Source organism: Zootoca vivipara, chromosome 1 (assembly GCF_965207765.1).
Source record: "Zootoca vivipara chromosome 1, rZooViv2.hap1.1, whole genome shotgun sequence".
NCBI classification, from domain to species: domain Eukaryota; kingdom Metazoa; phylum Chordata; class Lepidosauria; order Squamata; family Lacertidae; genus Zootoca; species Zootoca vivipara.
The window spans coordinates 49,617,343-49,635,866 of record NC_142582.1 but is presented as its reverse complement, the minus strand read 5'-3'; the positions used below and the strand labels follow the sequence as shown (position 1 = coordinate 49,635,866).

At 45.2% G+C, this 18,524-nt stretch overlaps 1 protein-coding gene across 6 annotated transcripts in view; it reads right to left on the bottom strand.

Annotated features, from left to right (window-relative positions):
* Positions 1–541: 541 nt before the first annotated feature.
* PLCD4 (phospholipase C delta 4) overlaps positions 542–18,524 on the bottom strand; it is a 34,428-nt gene continuing 16,445 nt past the window's right edge. For all 6 annotated transcript variants that reach the window (XM_088663125.1, XM_088663109.1, XM_088663104.1 and 3 more), the window contains 12 exons: positions 17,499–17,628; positions 16,405–16,636; positions 15,835–16,036; positions 12,836–12,980; positions 12,122–12,274; positions 11,377–11,547; positions 10,248–10,404; positions 9,623–9,739; positions 8,137–8,315; positions 7,233–7,368; positions 5,906–6,055; positions 542–4,301 (listed from right to left, as the gene is read on the bottom strand). In XM_088663125.1, coding sequence (XP_088519251.1) covers positions 4,198–4,301; positions 5,906–6,055; positions 7,233–7,368; positions 8,137–8,315; positions 9,623–9,739; positions 10,248–10,404; positions 11,377–11,547; positions 12,122–12,274; positions 12,836–12,980; positions 15,835–16,036; positions 16,405–16,636; positions 17,499–17,628 — 1,876 coding nt within the window. In that variant the 3' untranslated portion in view covers positions 542–4,197. The remainder of the gene's footprint in view (positions 4,302–5,905; positions 6,056–7,232; positions 7,369–8,136; positions 8,316–9,622; positions 9,740–10,247; positions 10,405–11,376; positions 11,548–12,121; positions 12,275–12,835; positions 12,981–15,834; positions 16,037–16,404; positions 16,637–17,498; positions 17,629–18,524) is intronic.

Below are 18,524 nucleotides of genomic sequence, written 5' to 3'. Positions count from 1 at the left end.
TTGCTGTGAATGAAAGATGTCCCCTTCTATGGAAACTCAGCTAAGCCCAGTCTTCCTCATTGTATGGTAAACTCCAGGGGTTTGTGTTTCCTCTTTTTCTGTGGCCCACAACATTTACGAAAGGCTTTTCAGCTATGATTATGTCATGGAATGGATGTCTTCTAACAGAAAATTGAGTAGGTACTGCCATTTCCTAAGAATTGCGAATTTAAGGTTGATTTCTGCTGCTGTGGTAGTCTTAAACATTGCTTTTTTGTTCCTACATGCTCATGTTTTGCTTGTGGGTTTCTCATTTCTCATGGGAAATGGAATGCTGGACAACACAGGACTTCTTTGCTTCTTTTCTACAGCTCTTCATTTTTCCTGTGTTTTAATCTTTATTCTCAACCTTCAATTAGCCAAAATCTAAATTGTGCAATGAAACGAAGCCATGAAAATGTGCATAAATTATCCCATGGCAGAATTGTATGTCTCCTCACTTTACAGTGTTTGTAACTCCCAGCATTCTAGGCACATTTTGCAACGGAGAATTTCAGACCATTTTTAACTTGTCTTTTTTATTATTTTGATAAAACCAGTTTGCATATGTAGGGTCTTGGCCCTTTACAAAGTAGGAGTATTTGCGAAGTAGATGACATTCCATGCATTGCTATAGATATTTTTAGACATATATTGCACCTGTAAACATACCTGAGTTAAACAAAGATGTACAAGTAGGAGGGTTGTGACTAGGGAACAAGACAAGCTGACTGGATGCATAGGCATGCTGTAAACAGGCAAGCTAGCTTGCAGGTAACTGTGTCACATCTGTCACAGCCAAAGTGCTGCTTCCACATGAATTAGGTTTCTGTTCTGTGAGACTCTAGCCCAAGGGCAGCCAACATGGCACTTTCCAGATATAGTTGAACAACATCTCCCATCATCATTAGCAGATAGCATGCTAGGAGTTGGAGTCCAGCATTGAGGGCATCATGCTGACTATCCCTGATCTGGGACTGGCAAAGTCCAACTGGCCTCCTGTGGGGTCATACTGGGTGTACTTCAAATGTTGAGGAACTACAACTCCCATAATCCCTGGCCAACAGTTAAGGATAATGGGAGTTGTAGTTCAGCAGCCACCACATTGGCTGCCTCGCTGCTCTAGCCCATTTAGACTTAAGATGGAGACAGCTTTTATAGTATCAAATTCCTCTTCTCTTGGTTACCTTAGTGTTGCGGTGAGTTATCCTGCCTTTTGATTTTTGAACCAGCAGGCCTCTGTAGTTCTATCTGCTATTTCTGCTTCCCGGCAAAAATCATTCCACACAAAAGGGTTGCCTTTCAGGGGCAGAAGCCTGTGGCTGCTATGTGGAAGTTGTACATGCACTATTTTGTGTGACTGGATAATTTAACAACTGAAATTGCTAGAGCATAAAAGCATTGGAGTATACCTACTGCGAGATCAGACTAAATGGTAAGCTGCTGAGACATGGCTATAGGGGCAAGCAACCTTGTTTTGCCTTGGTAATGGACTGGATGAGAGCAAACAAACTGAAGCCCAATCCAGCTAAGACTGAAGCACTGTTAGTGGGCGATTCCCTAGACCAGATGGATGGGAGGTTCTTGATGGGGTTACACTCCCTCTGAAGGAGCAGATACATAGCTTGGGGGTACTTCAGGGTCCTTTGCTGTCGCTTGAGGCTCAGGTGGCCTGAGCGACCCAGAATGCCTTCCATCAGCTTTGGCTGATGGCCCTGCCCCTATGCCCCTATCTGGACAGGGATAGCCTAACTTCTTTCATCTATGTTCTGGTAGTTTATTGCAACGCATTACATGTAGGGCTGCCTTTGAAGATTGTTCGGAAACTTCAGCTGGTGCAGAATTTGGCAGCCAGGTTGCTCACTGGGGCAAAACAGGTTGAGCATATTACATCAATCCTGGCCCGACTGCACTGGCTGCCAATTAGTTTCCAGGCCCAATTCTAAGTGCTGGTTTTGATCTATAAAGCCCTAAACTGCTGAAGACTGCAATACCTCAAGGACTGCCCCTCCCCACACAAACCAATGTGATCATAATCTGAGGCCTTTCTATGTGTGCCTCCACAAGAGGTCAATAGGGTGTCAACATGAGAACAGGCATTTTCTGTGGTGGCTCCTTCTTTGTGAAATGCTCTCCCCAGGGAAGGCCACCTGGAACCTAGGTGCCAGGCGGAAACGTTTCTCTTCAACCAGGCATTCAAGTGATTAACATTCTATAGCCTTTTAAATGTATTTGTGGGAGGGGAGTTAATGGTTTGCTTTTGTTCACGTTTTATTATGCAGTTTGTATTATCATTTTGTATTTTTATATCGTGAACTGCCCTGGGATTTTTGGATGAAGGGCGGGATACAAAATTTATTAATAACAGTAATAAGAATTGTGCCGTTGGGTACATTTTTTGAGGAAGCGCTGCAGGTACCAGTCACAAAAGGGCTCCTGTAGGAGTGTGGCATAACAGAAAATGACTACCACATGACTAAGAACAGACAAGGAAGACCACAAATGGTACAGATAGCCCAGCCTCCCCACCCATCATATTAGGGGGACACCAAAAGTGTGTACAATCCTAGTATCTAATGAAAAAGGGTTGAACAAGAAGCTCAAACAGTCTCTTGCACATTATGGATTTTTTAGATGTTTACTGAGACCTTTTTTGAGCACCATAGGAGGAGCTAGTTGGTGCACTGTCTCCTGTGGGTTCTGTGTTGGTGACCACTGTTCTCATCACATTTTTGTGGGGCTAGCATCTTAATTGCATCAGAAAAAAGGTGTTATGTTTATGGAGGCTTTGAGAATGCCAAGGCATTCCTACTGTGGAAGAATTCTTGAGTCAGTTGTATGAATATTATTAGTGCCGATGTAGAAAAAGACAAGTTCATCTATAAGAATCTTATCACTTCCTACTTGGAGTTGATTTAGAGGATGTTTCAAGTCTAGCCAACATCTTTCTATATAAAGGCAGAATTAGACTGTCAGAGCTCCTTGGCCAACACATACTTGACAGGAAGCCAATGGTTCCTGAGCTGAGAAAAGGAGTTGTTGGCATTCCTTCCATCTTGGTGGCAGTCCTCAAGGAATCAGTGGGATAAGTCCTTTCTACTCTTTCCCTGAGGACTGATGATCATAGGCACACACTGTACATCATTTGGTGGCTTCTACCTAGCTGTGCAAACTGCCTCCATTGGAAAGTATTGTTAGTGACACAGTGGAAGGCTTTTCATGTGCCGATGTCAGTTTCCCAGATGCATGTTGTCAAATGTTCGCTAAGCAATGCAACATCCATATATACAAGCACCCTATTAGCTGCTAACTGGGTGGCGGCAACTAGGAGATGAGGAAGGGAAAATCTTGGCAGTATCTCAGTACCATTCAGATTGGGCAAGGGGAATAAATTGAGCAGGGTTTCCCCTTTCTCATATGCAATCTGCAAGGAAAAAGCATGTGGTCCAACAGCTTAGCTTCTTCCTGTCTCTCTTGCTCAGTTAGAGATGCTGCCACAAGAGTCAACACCGGAATCCTTTCTCTCTTCTCTCGGTTATTGCCAAATCTTGTCAGGAGCATCCAGGAAAAGCTGATAAGCTTCATCAGCTACATTCTGATTCTGCTTTAAAGCTGGCTGGCAGACTGGGCCCAGATCAGGAGAGTTGCTCTTGAAGACAGGTGGAAAAATAAAGCCCTTTGGAAAGACTTGATGGTTGGCTGATGTTATTGAAAGAAATTCACTCTTCCTTTTGGATATCGTTCATTCTGCCTTGGTGTAGGTGCCATTTGCGGCTGCAGTAGCCTATCCTGTCCTTTTTGCACAACGGAGGTAGATTTTAAAACTGAACCATAAAAGTGGACAGATTTAGTTGGAGGGTCTGGGAACTGTGCAAATCACAATAGTTTAAATTCTTTCTTTTAAAAAAATAGCAGCAAAATGATACAAAACTGTTGGGTTTTTGTTTTGAAAATAATAATAATAATAATAATAATAATAATAATAATAATAATAATATATAGTAGTGCAAAGTAACTCTTCAGTCCAGTGCTGTGTAGGAACAAGAGAGGCAGGCAGATGGAGTGGGGTATGGCATCCATTCTTAAGAAAGCTCTTGTCCCCTTCCCTCCCCCTCCCCCCACATTTTACAACCTAAATGGGGCAGAGAGGAAAGAGCTGTATTTGGAGACACAGTTGCTTTAGTCGCTCTCTGTTGACAACTCCCTGATTCGGATATGGACAAATAGGGAGGCTGGTGGTATCCCCGTCCCATCCTTGGAAAGAAGGTGGATGTGGCGGTATCCTGCATGGGAGACAAAAAGAAAAAGAAAAAGCCACACACAGTGTTTGAAGCTGCCTTGTGTTGAGTTAGGCCCAAGGGTAGCCAACCATGTTGTTGGGCTCCAGCTGCCATCAGCCCCAGCCAGCATGGCCAATGGCCAGGGATTGTGGGAGCTGTACTTCAACAACACCTGCTATCCCTGAGTTAAACTACAGGTCCATCCTGCCCAACTCTGCCTACTATAACCAGCAGAGCCCTGGTGGGATCCTAAAAACACACACAAACCTAGATGCCAGGGCTCATCTGCATGCATAGCCTGTGCTTTCCTGCTGAGCTCTGAATAATGATACAGGCAGAGACATGGGTGTAGCAAAGGGGGGATCGGGGGCAGCCACCACCCCAATCCACAAAAAATATTGTAAAGCATTGAAAGTCCTTAATTGATTGAGGTCCCTGGCTACACCCAGGGGCAGAGAGCACATTTGTCTCTAGAGTCAGCTTTTCCTGGCTGTCTCTCGAACTTCTGGATGGTTACAAATTCTGGGTTTCTCCCATTCCTTTGAGTAGATTTGATGTTTTATATATTCTGCTGTGCCCTGCAGCAGATGCATTTATTCGGTTGATCGCAACTACAGCCTGTAGAAGTCTGTATTCTAGCACCGATACAGGGCACAGTATTTCTCTTCTCCACTAGATGGAGGCAACATGAGCTCCCTCCCTCCCCCTACAAAATAAATAAATAAATGTATGTACACGGGATGGGGATGCAAAACTCTGCAGTGTGATCTAGGAGCAGCTACAAGTATGGTAATAACTAATCCAAATACTAAGGAAGCAAATCCATTGACTCTGAGGATGGAATCATATACAGTCTCCTCCCCCCCCCCCATCTTGCAAAGTGAGTTGTACTTCTCATGGGGAGTGTTAACTTGTGGGCTGTGATAAACTTCAGGCCTGCTTTGGAATTAAAAGTAAAAATAAAAAATCAGGGAGCAGCTGTACAAGTTTAAAAGGGCAACAGCTTTAACTGCATCTCAATCAAACTGATTGATTGAATCCAGATTTAACAATGCACTCCTAATTCCACTTACTGGGTAAGCCTCACTAAACTCAGTGGGATTTACTTCTGAGAAGACATGGTTAGAAGGCCCCTGGTAGTCATTAAGGGCTCCTCCACACTTTCACTTGTCTTGTGCCTGGAAAATGGGTCCAAGCCCCTTTGCCTTTGCCCCACTGCTTTCCCCTGGAAAACCTGCTCTTTACTGCTGATTTGGAACAAATGGCAATTCAACAAAAACCTGATTGCTGTTTGGTTCCATTTAGCAGTAAACCACAGGTTTCTCCAGGGAAAGTGGCAGGGCAAACGGAGTGTGAATGAGCCCAGAGTCTGGATCTAATCCTATGTACTTTTGTGTTGTGCTGTGGTCATAATATCCATGTGCTGATTTACTGAGTTGTTACAGTCTCTGTTGAAGGGGGTAACTTAGTCTGTCTTCCTTATGTACACAAATAACTGTCTCTGGCTAACCTTGACTGATCTGCCAGGGATGCATTCGTCTCTTGATCTTGGCAGCAGACTGGCACAAGGTAGTCACACCCCACAGGGCAAAGAGGGAGATTCTCACCTGATTTGACACTAGTAAGAGGTAGAGTGTACTGTCCCACAAAGTCATTCCGAGATGCCTTGTCATAATCCTCCACCACAAAGCGCAGAAGTGCCAGCTCTGGTACCCAAACCTGGAACTGAAAGGCCTCATTCCATTGTGGGTTAAAACCTATCCAGGGAAATTAAAGTGAAAAGAGGGTGTTGTCACAGCACATAATCTGTATGTGTCCCCCAGCCTCTCTCCATCGTCACCTCCATAAAATCTCACACAACTTCCCTCTGCATTGCTGCTTCTGAGACTCCTAAACTGCTCTGGTCAGTTTATTGTCTTACCTCAAAAAATCTGCCCTCTTTGCATCACTTTTCTCCCACTCTGAATGGTCCAACTGGGTTTTTGGCGTTTTGAATGCCCCAGGAAAAAAGAGAGAAGATGCCTTTAAGTGGGAAACCAATGTCCCCACTGTGGAAGGACATGTGGATCCAGAATTGGCCTCCACAGTCACTTACGGACTAATTGTTAAAACCATGTTTATGGAAGACAATCTTACTCGGCTACGAGTGGTGCCAAAAAAGAAGAAAGAAGATATGCATATACAGTACTATTGTAGGACCTTGGTGGGGAATTTGCCTTTTTGCAAAGTTCAACTTCCTTTTCATAATGACTCTGCACATTTCTAACCTGTCAGAGTGCAGAGGAAAATATTAAAATGTAATGGAGAATGGACACATGTTAGTCATGAGGCGAAGCTTCACTGAAGTCAATGGGACAAATCGGCTGCAACTCATTTTATTTGTTTTACTTTAATGTATTTATGGGCTGCTCTTTGGGTAAAACCTTTCAAATTGGCTAAAATAATAAATACAACACAACACTAAGAACAGCATAAGAACATCAGCACATACCAATCCACTGTTTTCAAAGAGGCTTAGTCATTCAACTAACTTTTGCTGCATTGTGCCCAGCGTGGTAGGCCACAGACATGGAAACCCTACACATGAGTTCTTTGGGGCTCCAAGTCCCCCTAGTAAATCCTTCCCCTGTTATCTGTTTCCACCTCTGCTGCTTCCTTGCACTTCACCACCCCAGCTCTTACCAAAAACAAAAACATCACAATTTAAAATCATGCCTGACATGCCTAGTATTTTAAGGACATTCATTCCTATGGAATAATTTGGTTTTTTTAAAATGTAGAATCTGAGTTCCCTTGGCACAGATAACACCAGGATATTCATTCATTCATCCTTAAGTAATTAAGAATGAGGGGCATCTGTGTTGACACATGCATGAGGTCCACGTAAAACCCCATCTCAGCAGTTCTTTACAATGACCAAGAGAATTGCCTCACCGTTATCATCGATATATTTGGTCTCCTGCTTGGCACTATCAGCAGGGACCCCATGGATCTCCACCCGCACTAGTGGATCGATGATGGAGCCTTCTTTGCTGTTGGGCATCTTGGGGAGTTGCTGCCCACTAATGATCTGGAAGAGAAGATTATGGTGAGCATAGAAGAGCAGTCAAGTCCACATGTGCAAACTGCAATGTGTCAGCAGCTGCACCCTGCAACTCACGCAGCTCAAAACAGTGACAAAGGAAGTTGGTCACTATGGCATATAAGCCCAAAGACACAAAGGACTTGGAACAACACTCTGCCTGCTTGATGCAGTGGTACCTCGGTTTTCAAACATAATCTGCTCCGGAACACAGTTCGAATTCCCAAACGTTCAAAAACCGAAAACTCAATAGGGAAAACTCAAAACGGAAGCCGTGTGGCATATTCAACTTCCAAAAAGTGCTCAAAAACTGAAGCATTTACTTCCGGGTTTACGGTGTTTGAAAACCAAAATGTTCATCAAGGAGACATTTGAAAACTGAGGTACCACTTTATCCCGAACTCAGCTTTCCCAACAGAAGTTGATCTTTGACTCAATCAGGTATGGGGAAACTTTGGCCCTCCAGATATGGCTGACCTACGACTCTCATCAGCTCCAAGAAGCATGGCCAGTGGCCATGTTAGTTCAGCAACATGAGAGTCAAATATTCCCCACATCTGCAGTAGGATAGTAACACTGAGTAGCTATTAAAAGATAGCAGTGTAGATAGAGCCTCTCTCTAGGTCAGATGGAAATTTTTCAAGATGGGGGCCACATTCTCTCATGGACATCTGGAAGCTTCTTATTCCAATGTTATTCTCTAAAATCCTAAAAGCCCTGTTAGGTTAAGGTATGGGCAACAAGCTCACACAGTACCTTAATGGCTATGTTCAGGGGGCTACCATTCTCCCTGCTTTGGGGGTTCTCAGGACTGAAGGCTGTCTCTGGGTCTTTCATGAAGCTCGGCTTTAAGACGTAGCCACAGCGGCCATTTTTACTGAAGAGCCCATCGCACAAGTCCATCTCTGTACCAGCCGTTTGAAAATTCAAGGCCACTGAGAGGAGGAGGAGGAGGAGACAGGAATCTTTCAGACCAGCAGCAATTGGAGGCAAACGAGAGAGCTTCTTCCATGCAAGGTATCTTAGAAATACAATTTAAAGCCCAAACTGCACATTGTGGAGAGACGGCCATCAACCCACATCTCCCTAATAATGGGGGGACGACGACGACACACACATGACATATCATTGTCTTAGTGTTTCCTTCCCTACACCCACTTTCACTGGCTGCTGCTTATTCCATTTCTGGATCTCTTATCTTCCCTCAGTTCCTGCCTTTCAAATCTGCATTTGCTAGCTTGAAGAAAGCTGAGGAAACCAACATTCTGAAGAGTTTGGGGAAAACCCTTCCGCCATATAAGAACAGCCATGCTGTAAAGCCCAGTTTTGACGGCTAAGGCTTGGCAATAGCAGAATAAATAACAACTACTATTTATATAAAGCACCACTTTGAACACACTAAAGCACATTGCATTTTTGTTTTACATCTTGCCTTTCTGCCATCATAGAACCCAGTGTGGCATACATATAGCTCCTAGACAGTCACCCCCAGACCTGCAATGTCATAAACTTATGTGCCTTCAGACGCTGGGATCAGGTTTACTTATTTACTTACAATACCCAAGGGCGGAACTGCATGCTACTTCAGCAAAACATGACCCTACACCTGTGTTCTCTGAGACACAAATGCAGGAGGGGACTTCCAGGAGAGGATCGGTGTAGTGGGAGTAGTTAACCCTTTCCTAGATTGCCATCAGCAGGAGTCTGGTCACTAGGCAAACGAAGGGGAGGCAGCATTTATGGGAATAAGTGGATAAATAGAGCCCTGTTGGCTCAAGCTAAAAGCCTGTTTAATCAGCCTCCTGTTTCCCACAATGGTCAATCAGATGCGCAAGTGTGCGCTCTCTGTCTCTCTGTGTCTGTGTCTGCATCTCCCTCTCCTTCCCCAGAGGAAAGCTGCTGCTGATTCTCAGGTAGCAGTCAGACATTATGACTCATAGCCATCAATGGCCTTATCCCCCAGCAGTTTGTCTAATCTCCCTTTTGCCCCATCTGCGCTTAAAGCAGTATTGCACCACTTTAGTCCTGGCTTCCCACACACACACACAAAATCCTGCAGTCTGTTAGAGGTGCCAAGAGATGCTAAGCTAGGAGACTCTCTATTCCCTTCACAATCCCCATAGTTCCTGGGGAAGAGGGACTGATGGTTAGACCACTCTGGGAGCTGCAGCTCTGGAAAAAAAACACACAAGGGTGACTTCCTCACCCACCCACCCCTTAAATCCTTCTGGCGCTGGCATACCCAGCTGGCACCCCACATTCCACATTGCCTGGGGGTTGTAATTGGAGGAGTCCGTCCGCAGACCGTGGGGGAAGATGCGTGTCAGCTGCCAGGCATTATGGCGGATGAAGTCATTTCCTGCAGGAGGTAGTTAGCACATCAAAAGTTTAGAAATCTGGTATTTGGGGAACCCCATCTCCAGTTATTAGTCCTTGGAGAATGTGACCATCTGCAACTAAGTGGGGTGCATGCGTGTCAGAGAAAAAGTTTGCATCCAGTTTACCTAAAATGTAGACAGAGAACGTGGAATTTCTAGCTGGTTAGTTGGAATTAGGGTGCGCACCCCACCCCAATGCACGTGCAGGTCTTCACAAACTGCTTTCTGGGAATTTGATGCAGAATTAGAGTGGCTTTGCTGCCTGCTTACGAGAGGTTGTTTGCTTCCACTATCCTGTGCTGGTATGTTCTCTGACCCACAGGAAACTGAATCGGGGAGTGCTGCCTCTGACTTTCTCACTGTTTGGCAATATGGGGCAAATAATTAACATCTTTGTGTATGTTGGGGACGAGTCAGAGGAGTCACGGGCCCATCAATGCATGTTTCTAATGTCTTGCCTGCTGGCTGCCTCCATCCCCGGTTTCTCACCAGCCTCTCGGATGAGCTTGCGGGCCTTGGATTCAGCAAAGGAGGACATCTCGTAAGACTTGTAGTGGCTGCGGGAGTGCTGGAAGCTGTGAAAGGGCACGCTCTTGCAGTAGATAATGCAGTCAGAAAGCTCCTGGGAGAGGGACTGTTTGGCCTTCTGCAAAGAACGTGAGACCAACTTGTAAATGATGACCATGTGTACTGCAGACACGGGAGTAAGATTGAGTCCCACACCTGCTAAAAATAAAATCAAAATATCAGGCTTTGTGTGTGAGAGGGGGAGGCTTCTTTTGCCTTTAACTGGTGAGGGGCAGGTAGAGTTTTGGCCCCGGGAACTTTACCTGTCTTTTGTTAGAATGTTTGGGAGGAGGAGTCATACCTCAGCGGGTATCCCTGGCATTTCATCCCTGGCATTTTGCATCCCTGGCATTTCAAATTTTTAAAAAGAGTAATTAAAAACCCTGCCTGGGAGCTTGGAGAGAGCTGCTAGTCAGAGAACACAATGGACCAGTGGTCTGGCTCACATACAAAGGCAGCTTCACATATTCCTGCAATAGGAGAAGAGCCCCTTTTTGCTTCTGAGAAAGAGCCACTATCTCCAAATGGTTCAAAGGCTGTAGTGCAGTGTAAGCACGTTTGCCCTCTCTTCACATCGGGGTCTCGGGGTTTCCCAGTAGAATCAATGTAGCTCACATTCTATCAAAAATTCACCTGTATGTGTGTATTGTCACCAGTCACTCCTGCTTATGAGGGCAAGTGCCTCCCACCTGTCAGTATCTGGCAGGTGAGGTTCAAGCACATATCGCTCTACGGTGCTAGTGCAACCATTTTTTAAAGCAAACAAACCTCAGACTTTTAGCAGTTTGGGAAATGATGGCGAAATGCATTGAAATTGTGGGATGAGCAAACAATTAATGGGAATACGTATCAACACTTGGCTGGCAAATTGTTGCATAACCTCCCCACAAACACATGGCAATGAATGCTCAATAAAGACCGGACGAATTTTAACTGTTTTGTAAGCTTTGCATAGGCAACTCCAGGATGGATGCTGAAAACATAGGTTGTCTGGCGGAACCCTGAGCTGCCATTACCTCTAAAGAGCCAACTAACCAGGGTTTCCATGTACCTTCTCTTTCTTCTTGTCTTCATTGCGCAGGACTTCTTCCTCTGCCTCTGGTCCCTCTTCCTCCTCCTCCTCCTCCTCTTCCCGCTCAGGCGGCTCATCCAGATGCCCGTTCAAAGAATCCTCCAGGTGTCCAATCTTCTTCCCTTTCAGGATGATCTTGCCCTTCAGTTCCTGCATGAGGACACAGGGTGGGTCATATCAGGGCAGACATGGTGGTGCCTTGAGTTCAGGTGATGGGGAAGGTCCTCTAGCAACACCAGCTCAGGTAGGCTGTCCTGTAAAACTCTGCCTTTCTCCACAAGTATGCAGCCTCTTAAATATGCTCACAGCAAACATCCTGCTCAATTAAAGGTCCCCCGATGCACTTTCACTCAATCTTTCACCATGACTTCAACTATCAACCACTAAGTGTCCCCAATACGTCTCCCTCCAGTACCTCTGCTCCTCCAGTGCAACTGCTCCTTTCCGCCTTTATTTCTCTTCTTGAAGTTCCCCTTAGTGGTTCTGACAAAAAAATGCTTTAATTCCCACAATAAGCTCCTTTGGAACCCCCTCCAGTCCCTTCATCTGCCTTGACCTTCACCCCTCACCTCTGGCTCCTCCCCTTCCTATGGCCACCATTTTAATACTTCAGACTAATAAAAGAATTTGGGTGACCTGAGTGTTAACATAACAGTCCTAGGATTGCAATCAAGCTCTGTAAGCCCATGTTAAGGGAAGACAATTGACAACACCATGTCTCCACCTCTGGTGAAGGCAACTGCACTGGGACACGTCCATCAATGGTGGTGGTGAGGAGCTTCTCTCCCAGAATCCCCCTCAGCTGCTGTGCCATGATGTCCTGCTGCTCTATGCTGCAGTGGTTCTCAAGAGACAGGATAATGGGGTATTTAGAAGCCTGGGAGAATGGAGACATAAGAAGTTAGAGGCAGTAATAGCCCTAAAGTGTGGGAGGTTGAAGGTGGAGTCTGGTGACATAAAGAGGGGAATGGAGCTGTTTGAGGGATAGCGAGCCACCTTCAACTCAGGATTCCCGGAGAGCAGACAAGTAGGATAGAGGGAAACGAAGCCACTGCTGGGATGTGGCAAAACTGTGGAACCACAGCTGTTTGGAACAACAAGAAGGAAAGATGGTGTGCCGAATTTAAATCTAAAAAAAGGGATGGGTTTGGGGACAACGGGAACTAAAATTAGGCTCTCACAACTTTGATGTTCTGTCTGGAGGATGGGGGAATTTAATAAAAACAACACCTTGATTAAATGAGGGTGGATTTGTGTGTATTGGGGGGTGGGAGGTTTGTGTTATGTTGTAAATAAAATTCCAATAAAAATAATTTTTTTTAAAAAAAACAAGAAACAAAAACAAAAAAAGCAACTCCTTGAATTGGATAACAAATCAGCAGCCTTCACAATTCCACCCTACTGACCCCATTCCTTCTGGCAGAAAAGTCCAACCTACCCGGAAGGCATATTTATCGAGGGTTGTCACAACTTCCCGGAAGGGGATCTTAGAGGTGAAGGTATGGCCGTGGTAGACAATGGGCTCCCCATTAGCTCCGTCCCAACAGTCCACCTCTAGGCACCGGCAGCCCCGCTTCAGAGCCCTGCAGAGGAAAAGAAGGCAATTCACGAGCCCTTCCTAGCCTCTCAGTTTGTGAGCAGCACCCTTTGCTGCTAGTCTGAAACATGGGTTTGGGGGAATCACTTTTTACAATGCCAAATCCTTTGAGGCAAAAAGGCTCTCAGGTCATACTCTGCCTCATAGCTGCCAAGTTTTCCCTTTTCTCGCGAGGAAGCCTATTCAGCATAAGGGAAAATCCCTTTAAAAAAAGGGATAACTTGGCAGCTATGCTCTGCCTGTGCTTGCCTGAAACTAGTATTGGTTGCACCAGGCATTTCTCCACTTTGGGGGCATTTCCAAATAGCAATTTCCTGTGCTCTCAGCTCGGTGCTTGAATATTAAAGTAGAGGGGGTGAAGACCGAGGTAATATTAAAAAAAGAGGTCTGAGTGGGTCCCTGAGTTACAGGGTGAGAGCCCAGCTTCCTTCCAACTTCATCACTGAAATAACAGGTGCACACGCCAGCAAATCAAATAATATCAAATGCTGGGTCACCTACTAATTTTCCCTTCTCACCAGGGTTCAGCTGGGGTATTATTATTTTTAAGTGTTGCATGAATTTTCATGCATTTTATCCATTCATTAATCACCTTATTACTTCAAAATGGGCACTTCTGAAAGTACAAAACTGCTCCAGGGATTGAAGGGTCTTGGTAACATTACAGGAATGGGTGGGGAAGCCAGTCAGCACTGTACAAAGCTATATTCTACTTGAAACTTGCGGAACCATTTTTCAGAGGAAATAATAAGTAGCATTTCCAGCTCAGCTCCTCCCCTCTGTACACATTACATCTGTCTTCAGTCTAAAGGCAGGAAGTAAACATTGTGGATAACATGAAAATGTGGGTACTTTTTTGTGAGCCCATAATTCACACTTTTCAAAACAATACACAAACTGAAACATAGGTAGTGTTTCTTTGAAATTCACATATCTCTGAATTTTGCAGTGTAGTTCTCCAACCATGTAATGTGTACAAAAATGTAAAGTAAGCATAAAAATGCATATATTCATGAAAATAGCACACCAAGATGCATTATAGTAAGGAAGGTGCTTTGCAATGACCGCTCCACACATCAAATGGGGGGCGACTTTTGCGTGGTCGCGTGCAGCCCCCTGATCCCATAGGGCGACTCCCTGGTATTTCGGGGCTGGCACCGCCTTCCCAGGTAGGATGCCAGGGGTCTCCGCCTACCCAAGCCTAGCGTCCAATCCTGCCTTGGGAGGTGTTGCCAGGGGATGGCCAGGTAAGGGGAGGGACTTAGATTAGGCATAATGTATTTTGGAAGAAATCATCACTAAAATGCTGGTAGATTTTCATGAAGACATTTAAAAAACAAACAAATGCAAACTGATGTGGAAATATGATGTGGAACTGAACTTAAAATTTTAAAAATTAGAAATTGAGAGAAATTGACAGATTTCTCCAACCTTAGATTTGCTGAACCAGGAAGTGAAGAAGAAAGTCCGAAGAGTAAAACAGCTGTGGGGAACATCTGACCCTCCAGATATTGCTGAACTACAACTTTCATCATCCCTGGACATTGGCTATACTTGCTGGGACAGATGGGTGTTATAGTTCAGCAACATCTGGAGAACCAAAAATTCTGCACACTTCGAACTAGTGGCTGTTCTAACCCCACAAGGGCCAGTTATTTAGTGATAGCAAACCTGTGTATTGGTATTAGGAAGAAGGGATGACAATGCTGCCCCTTTATGAAAAGATAGTGCCTTTTAGTGGATTTTGACTTCTTGTAACCCTACCCTAGAAGGCCTGTGGCTTCCAACACACAAGCAATGGTTCTGGAAACTGGGCTCCAGGCCTGGTTCTGGAAGGCCCAGAATTGAATCCATACCACCAGTAGCTGACTTCTCTGGTATTCTGGTGCCTTTGTCATGTCATTGCTTTACTGTAGAGGAACTGCACTCTCAGGCATAATAAGTGAGGAAAGTTTTTTGGGGGAAGAGGTTGTAATGTTGAGGGGATCCAATCTATGCATGAGGTTCACCAGTGTCTGAAGCAATTCCAGTCAGTTTTTAATAAAAAGCTCAGGAGATCTGGGGACTAGGCCTTGAGATGTAGATTTCTAGTGGGCTTTTCTCCTACTTAAACATGTACAGTGGTACCTCAGTTTACAACCACAATTGGTTCCGAAAGTGCACTTAACCTGAAGCGTTCTTAACCTGAAGCGAACTTTCCCATTGAAAGTAATGGAAAGTGGATTAATCCATTCCAGACGGGTCCGTGGAGTACTCAACCTGAAGCGTACTTAACCCAAAGTATGAGTGTAATTGGTTCTGGAAGTCTGTACTTAAACTGAAGCGAACTTTCCCATTGAAAGTAATGGAAAGTGAATTAATCCATTTCAGATGGGTCCACGGTGTTTGTAAACCGAGGTGGTTGTAAACCGAGGCGGTTGTAAACCGAGGTATGACTGTACAGTGGTGCCTCGCTAGACGAATTTAATTTGTTCCACGGGTCTTTTCTTATAACGAAAAATTCGTCTAGCGAATCCCATAGGAATGCATTGAAATTTTTTTGAAATTTTTTTTGCCCATAGGAACACATTAATTGAATTTCAATGCATTGCTATGGGAAACCGTGATTCGCTAGACAAATTTTTCATAAAATGAATTCGTCTAGCGAGGCAACCTCCGGTCGAAAAATCATTTCGTTAAGCAGAAATTTCGTTAAGCAGGGCATTCGTTAAGCGAGGCACCACTGTATTTGAATTTGCTCAAGTGGTTTGGTCACCAAGCTTTGTGTAAAGAGTACATCTTACAGAGGTCATAATTGTGAAAGGTATCTTCTGAGTCAACTGCCTTTTGATTGTGATTACCTGATATATCCCTCCACGCTGCTTTGTCCTCTCAGCTGGTCCTCCATCAGGTATGTGTTGTGGGAGGAGGAGATGAAGTAATGACAGAGGGGCTGAGACATATCCTGAAAGACTGTCCTGTGCTCAGGGTTGAAGATGGAGCCATCGGGGGAGCAGAGGTACGTGAGGAACCCATCAATGCTCAGGATGTGGCGAGCCTTGGCTGTGGGAAGAGAGAGCCAGTTGGAGAGAGAACAATATTGAGGAGGAATTAGCCTCCAGAAAAACAAAAGACACTGAACTGGACAAAGCCAGTGAAAGAGGAGCCATTGGAGTGCTGGGGGAAAGCATCAGTTTCTATGGCAATAGGTGTCATGAAACTGATGCAGGTGGTGATAAGTGCTTTGTGGAGATCTAGTGGGACAAGAGAGACACACAGACACCCTCTCCCCCTCAATGCCTGGGAGCTCCTATTCTGAGAGAGGATTTGGCACTATTCAAGGGCCAACCTGTGCTAACCGTGGGCACTTGTTCAAGTTGTGGGCACGCCAGCTCTCCCTCCTCCTCCTCCTCCACCCCCACCCCGCCAACCTGTCTCAGACGGCTCATATCTGTCAATCAGCTCCATGGCGAGCTCATCAATGCCAGCCCCCTCCATCTGCTCCTGTTGCAAGAAGTCCACAAACTCCAACAGTGTCAGCTTTTTGCCATCCTCGGAGTACTCCTGGAATAACTCGAGCACCTCGTCCCGCTGAGTCAGTGCTTTGTAGAAGAGCACAAACTCCTCCCCTTCCAGTGTACCTGTCTCTGATTTGTCGGCAATCTGCAAGGAATGGAAGGGTCTCTGACCAAGGGGGTCCTTTGTGCAGAAAGGAGAACATTGCGATAAAAGCAATGGGGTGAGGCAGAGCCAGCCAATGTGAGGCCTTCTAGATGGCTTGGACTACAACTCCAACCTGTCAGCTTGGCCAGTGGTTGAAGGATGGTGATGGGAGTTGGCAGTCCACAACATCTGGAAGGCACCACATTGGCTACACAGGGCATACAGGATCGGAGGTTTACTCATGAGGATTCTTGAGACACACTACTGCTGCTGCTGCTACTACTACTACTACAGCACTAAATGTGCACTGGCTGATGCATAGTACATCATAGCCATGTGGTCCTTGCCCAAGGAGCTTTAAACTACCACAAAATGACTAGATGGAGGCAGGAGTAGTAAAGGGTCAGGGATTAAATGAAGAGTGTGGGTAGAATGGGGGGGGCAGCTTCTGGATCTGGGGTGATCCACCACTGCTCTTGCCAGAGTCCATTGTCAGCCCCCACTGAGATCAACAACATGATGGAGAGACTTGGGGATGCCATGAGATGTCTTTGCAGGTGACCTGCCGTGATTTCTGTTCTATATCACTGAGTTTGACTAGACAACAGACAACACACAGAGATGGGCAAGGAGCCACAGCCAGGTGGGTGATGCTTTGACGGAGAGATATCATGATACTGTACAACAGAATAGCCATGTTTGGGGGCACAGCGTGTAAGCAAAGAAAAACAGAAGTGAATATATGTGCACTAGGGTGTATCATGGGTGGAAATGAGGTGCTGTTATCTTTTGAAGAGCAAGCTCAGGGATCCCTCTGTGTAACCCAGTACCGTAACTTCCCCACCCCGGCACCCAAATTTACCTGGAAGAGCCGGAAGGCATGGTCTTCATTCATAGCCACGTTCATCATCCTGAGCAAGTGCTGCACCTCCTTGAAATTCATACGCCCATCCTTGTCCTTATCAGCTTTCATGAACCAGTCACAGATCCATGTGCAGCCCAAGACATTGGTCAAGGAAAACAGTATCATAGTGGCCGAGCAAAGCTAAGTCTTCAAAACTAGCCATAGCGCAAAAGCACACTCTAGTGTTGCCAAGCCAAGATGCTTCGAGAAACGTGCTTGTGTGTACTCCTCATCAGTCTAATAATCCCTAGAATTTGGCAACTATTAACAATTGCACCTTGTTGAGATGCACCAACACGGGTTTAATTTTCATAACATTCATTCAAAATGTTACCTATTTATTTGCCAGTTCATTTATGTATTATTCTCCATTTAAGATTGCAGAGTAGTTCACAGCAGAAATCAATAAAATACAACAACTGGCACCACCTTCCCCCTCCCATACATTCTATTCAGAATCTGTTATTTGCAGTTTTGCATGGCTTCAAGTAGTGTATATAAAAAGAGGAAAAGCCAGAACCAAAGCAGACTGGAACAATGGGCAGTTCAGGCAAGATATGGCTGGGTGGTAGTGAAGAAAGTTTGGTTCATTGCAGGGAGAGGGACACGGTGTGACTGCAGAAGTACAGTAATGAATTGATAGGGAAGCACCACAGAAGAGATAGTGGAGACAGCTGAAGCTGTGAAGGGAGGGAGAGAAAGAGATCCAAGTGTCAGAAATTGAACACAGGAAATTACCTTATCTCAGGTCAGATCCACTGGCCCTCTAGTTCAGGATCATTCACATGGGCTGACAGCAGCAGTCCAGGATTTAAGGCAGGAGTATTTGCTAGCGCTACCTGGAGACACCAGAAATTGAACCCAGTATTTCTGTGCGCAAAGCTTGTGCTCTGCTACCAAGGTACAGTTGATACCAACCTCATATTTGATATGGATCCTGAGTCGTATGACCAGTATTGGAGAACAAATACTGTACAAAGTTGA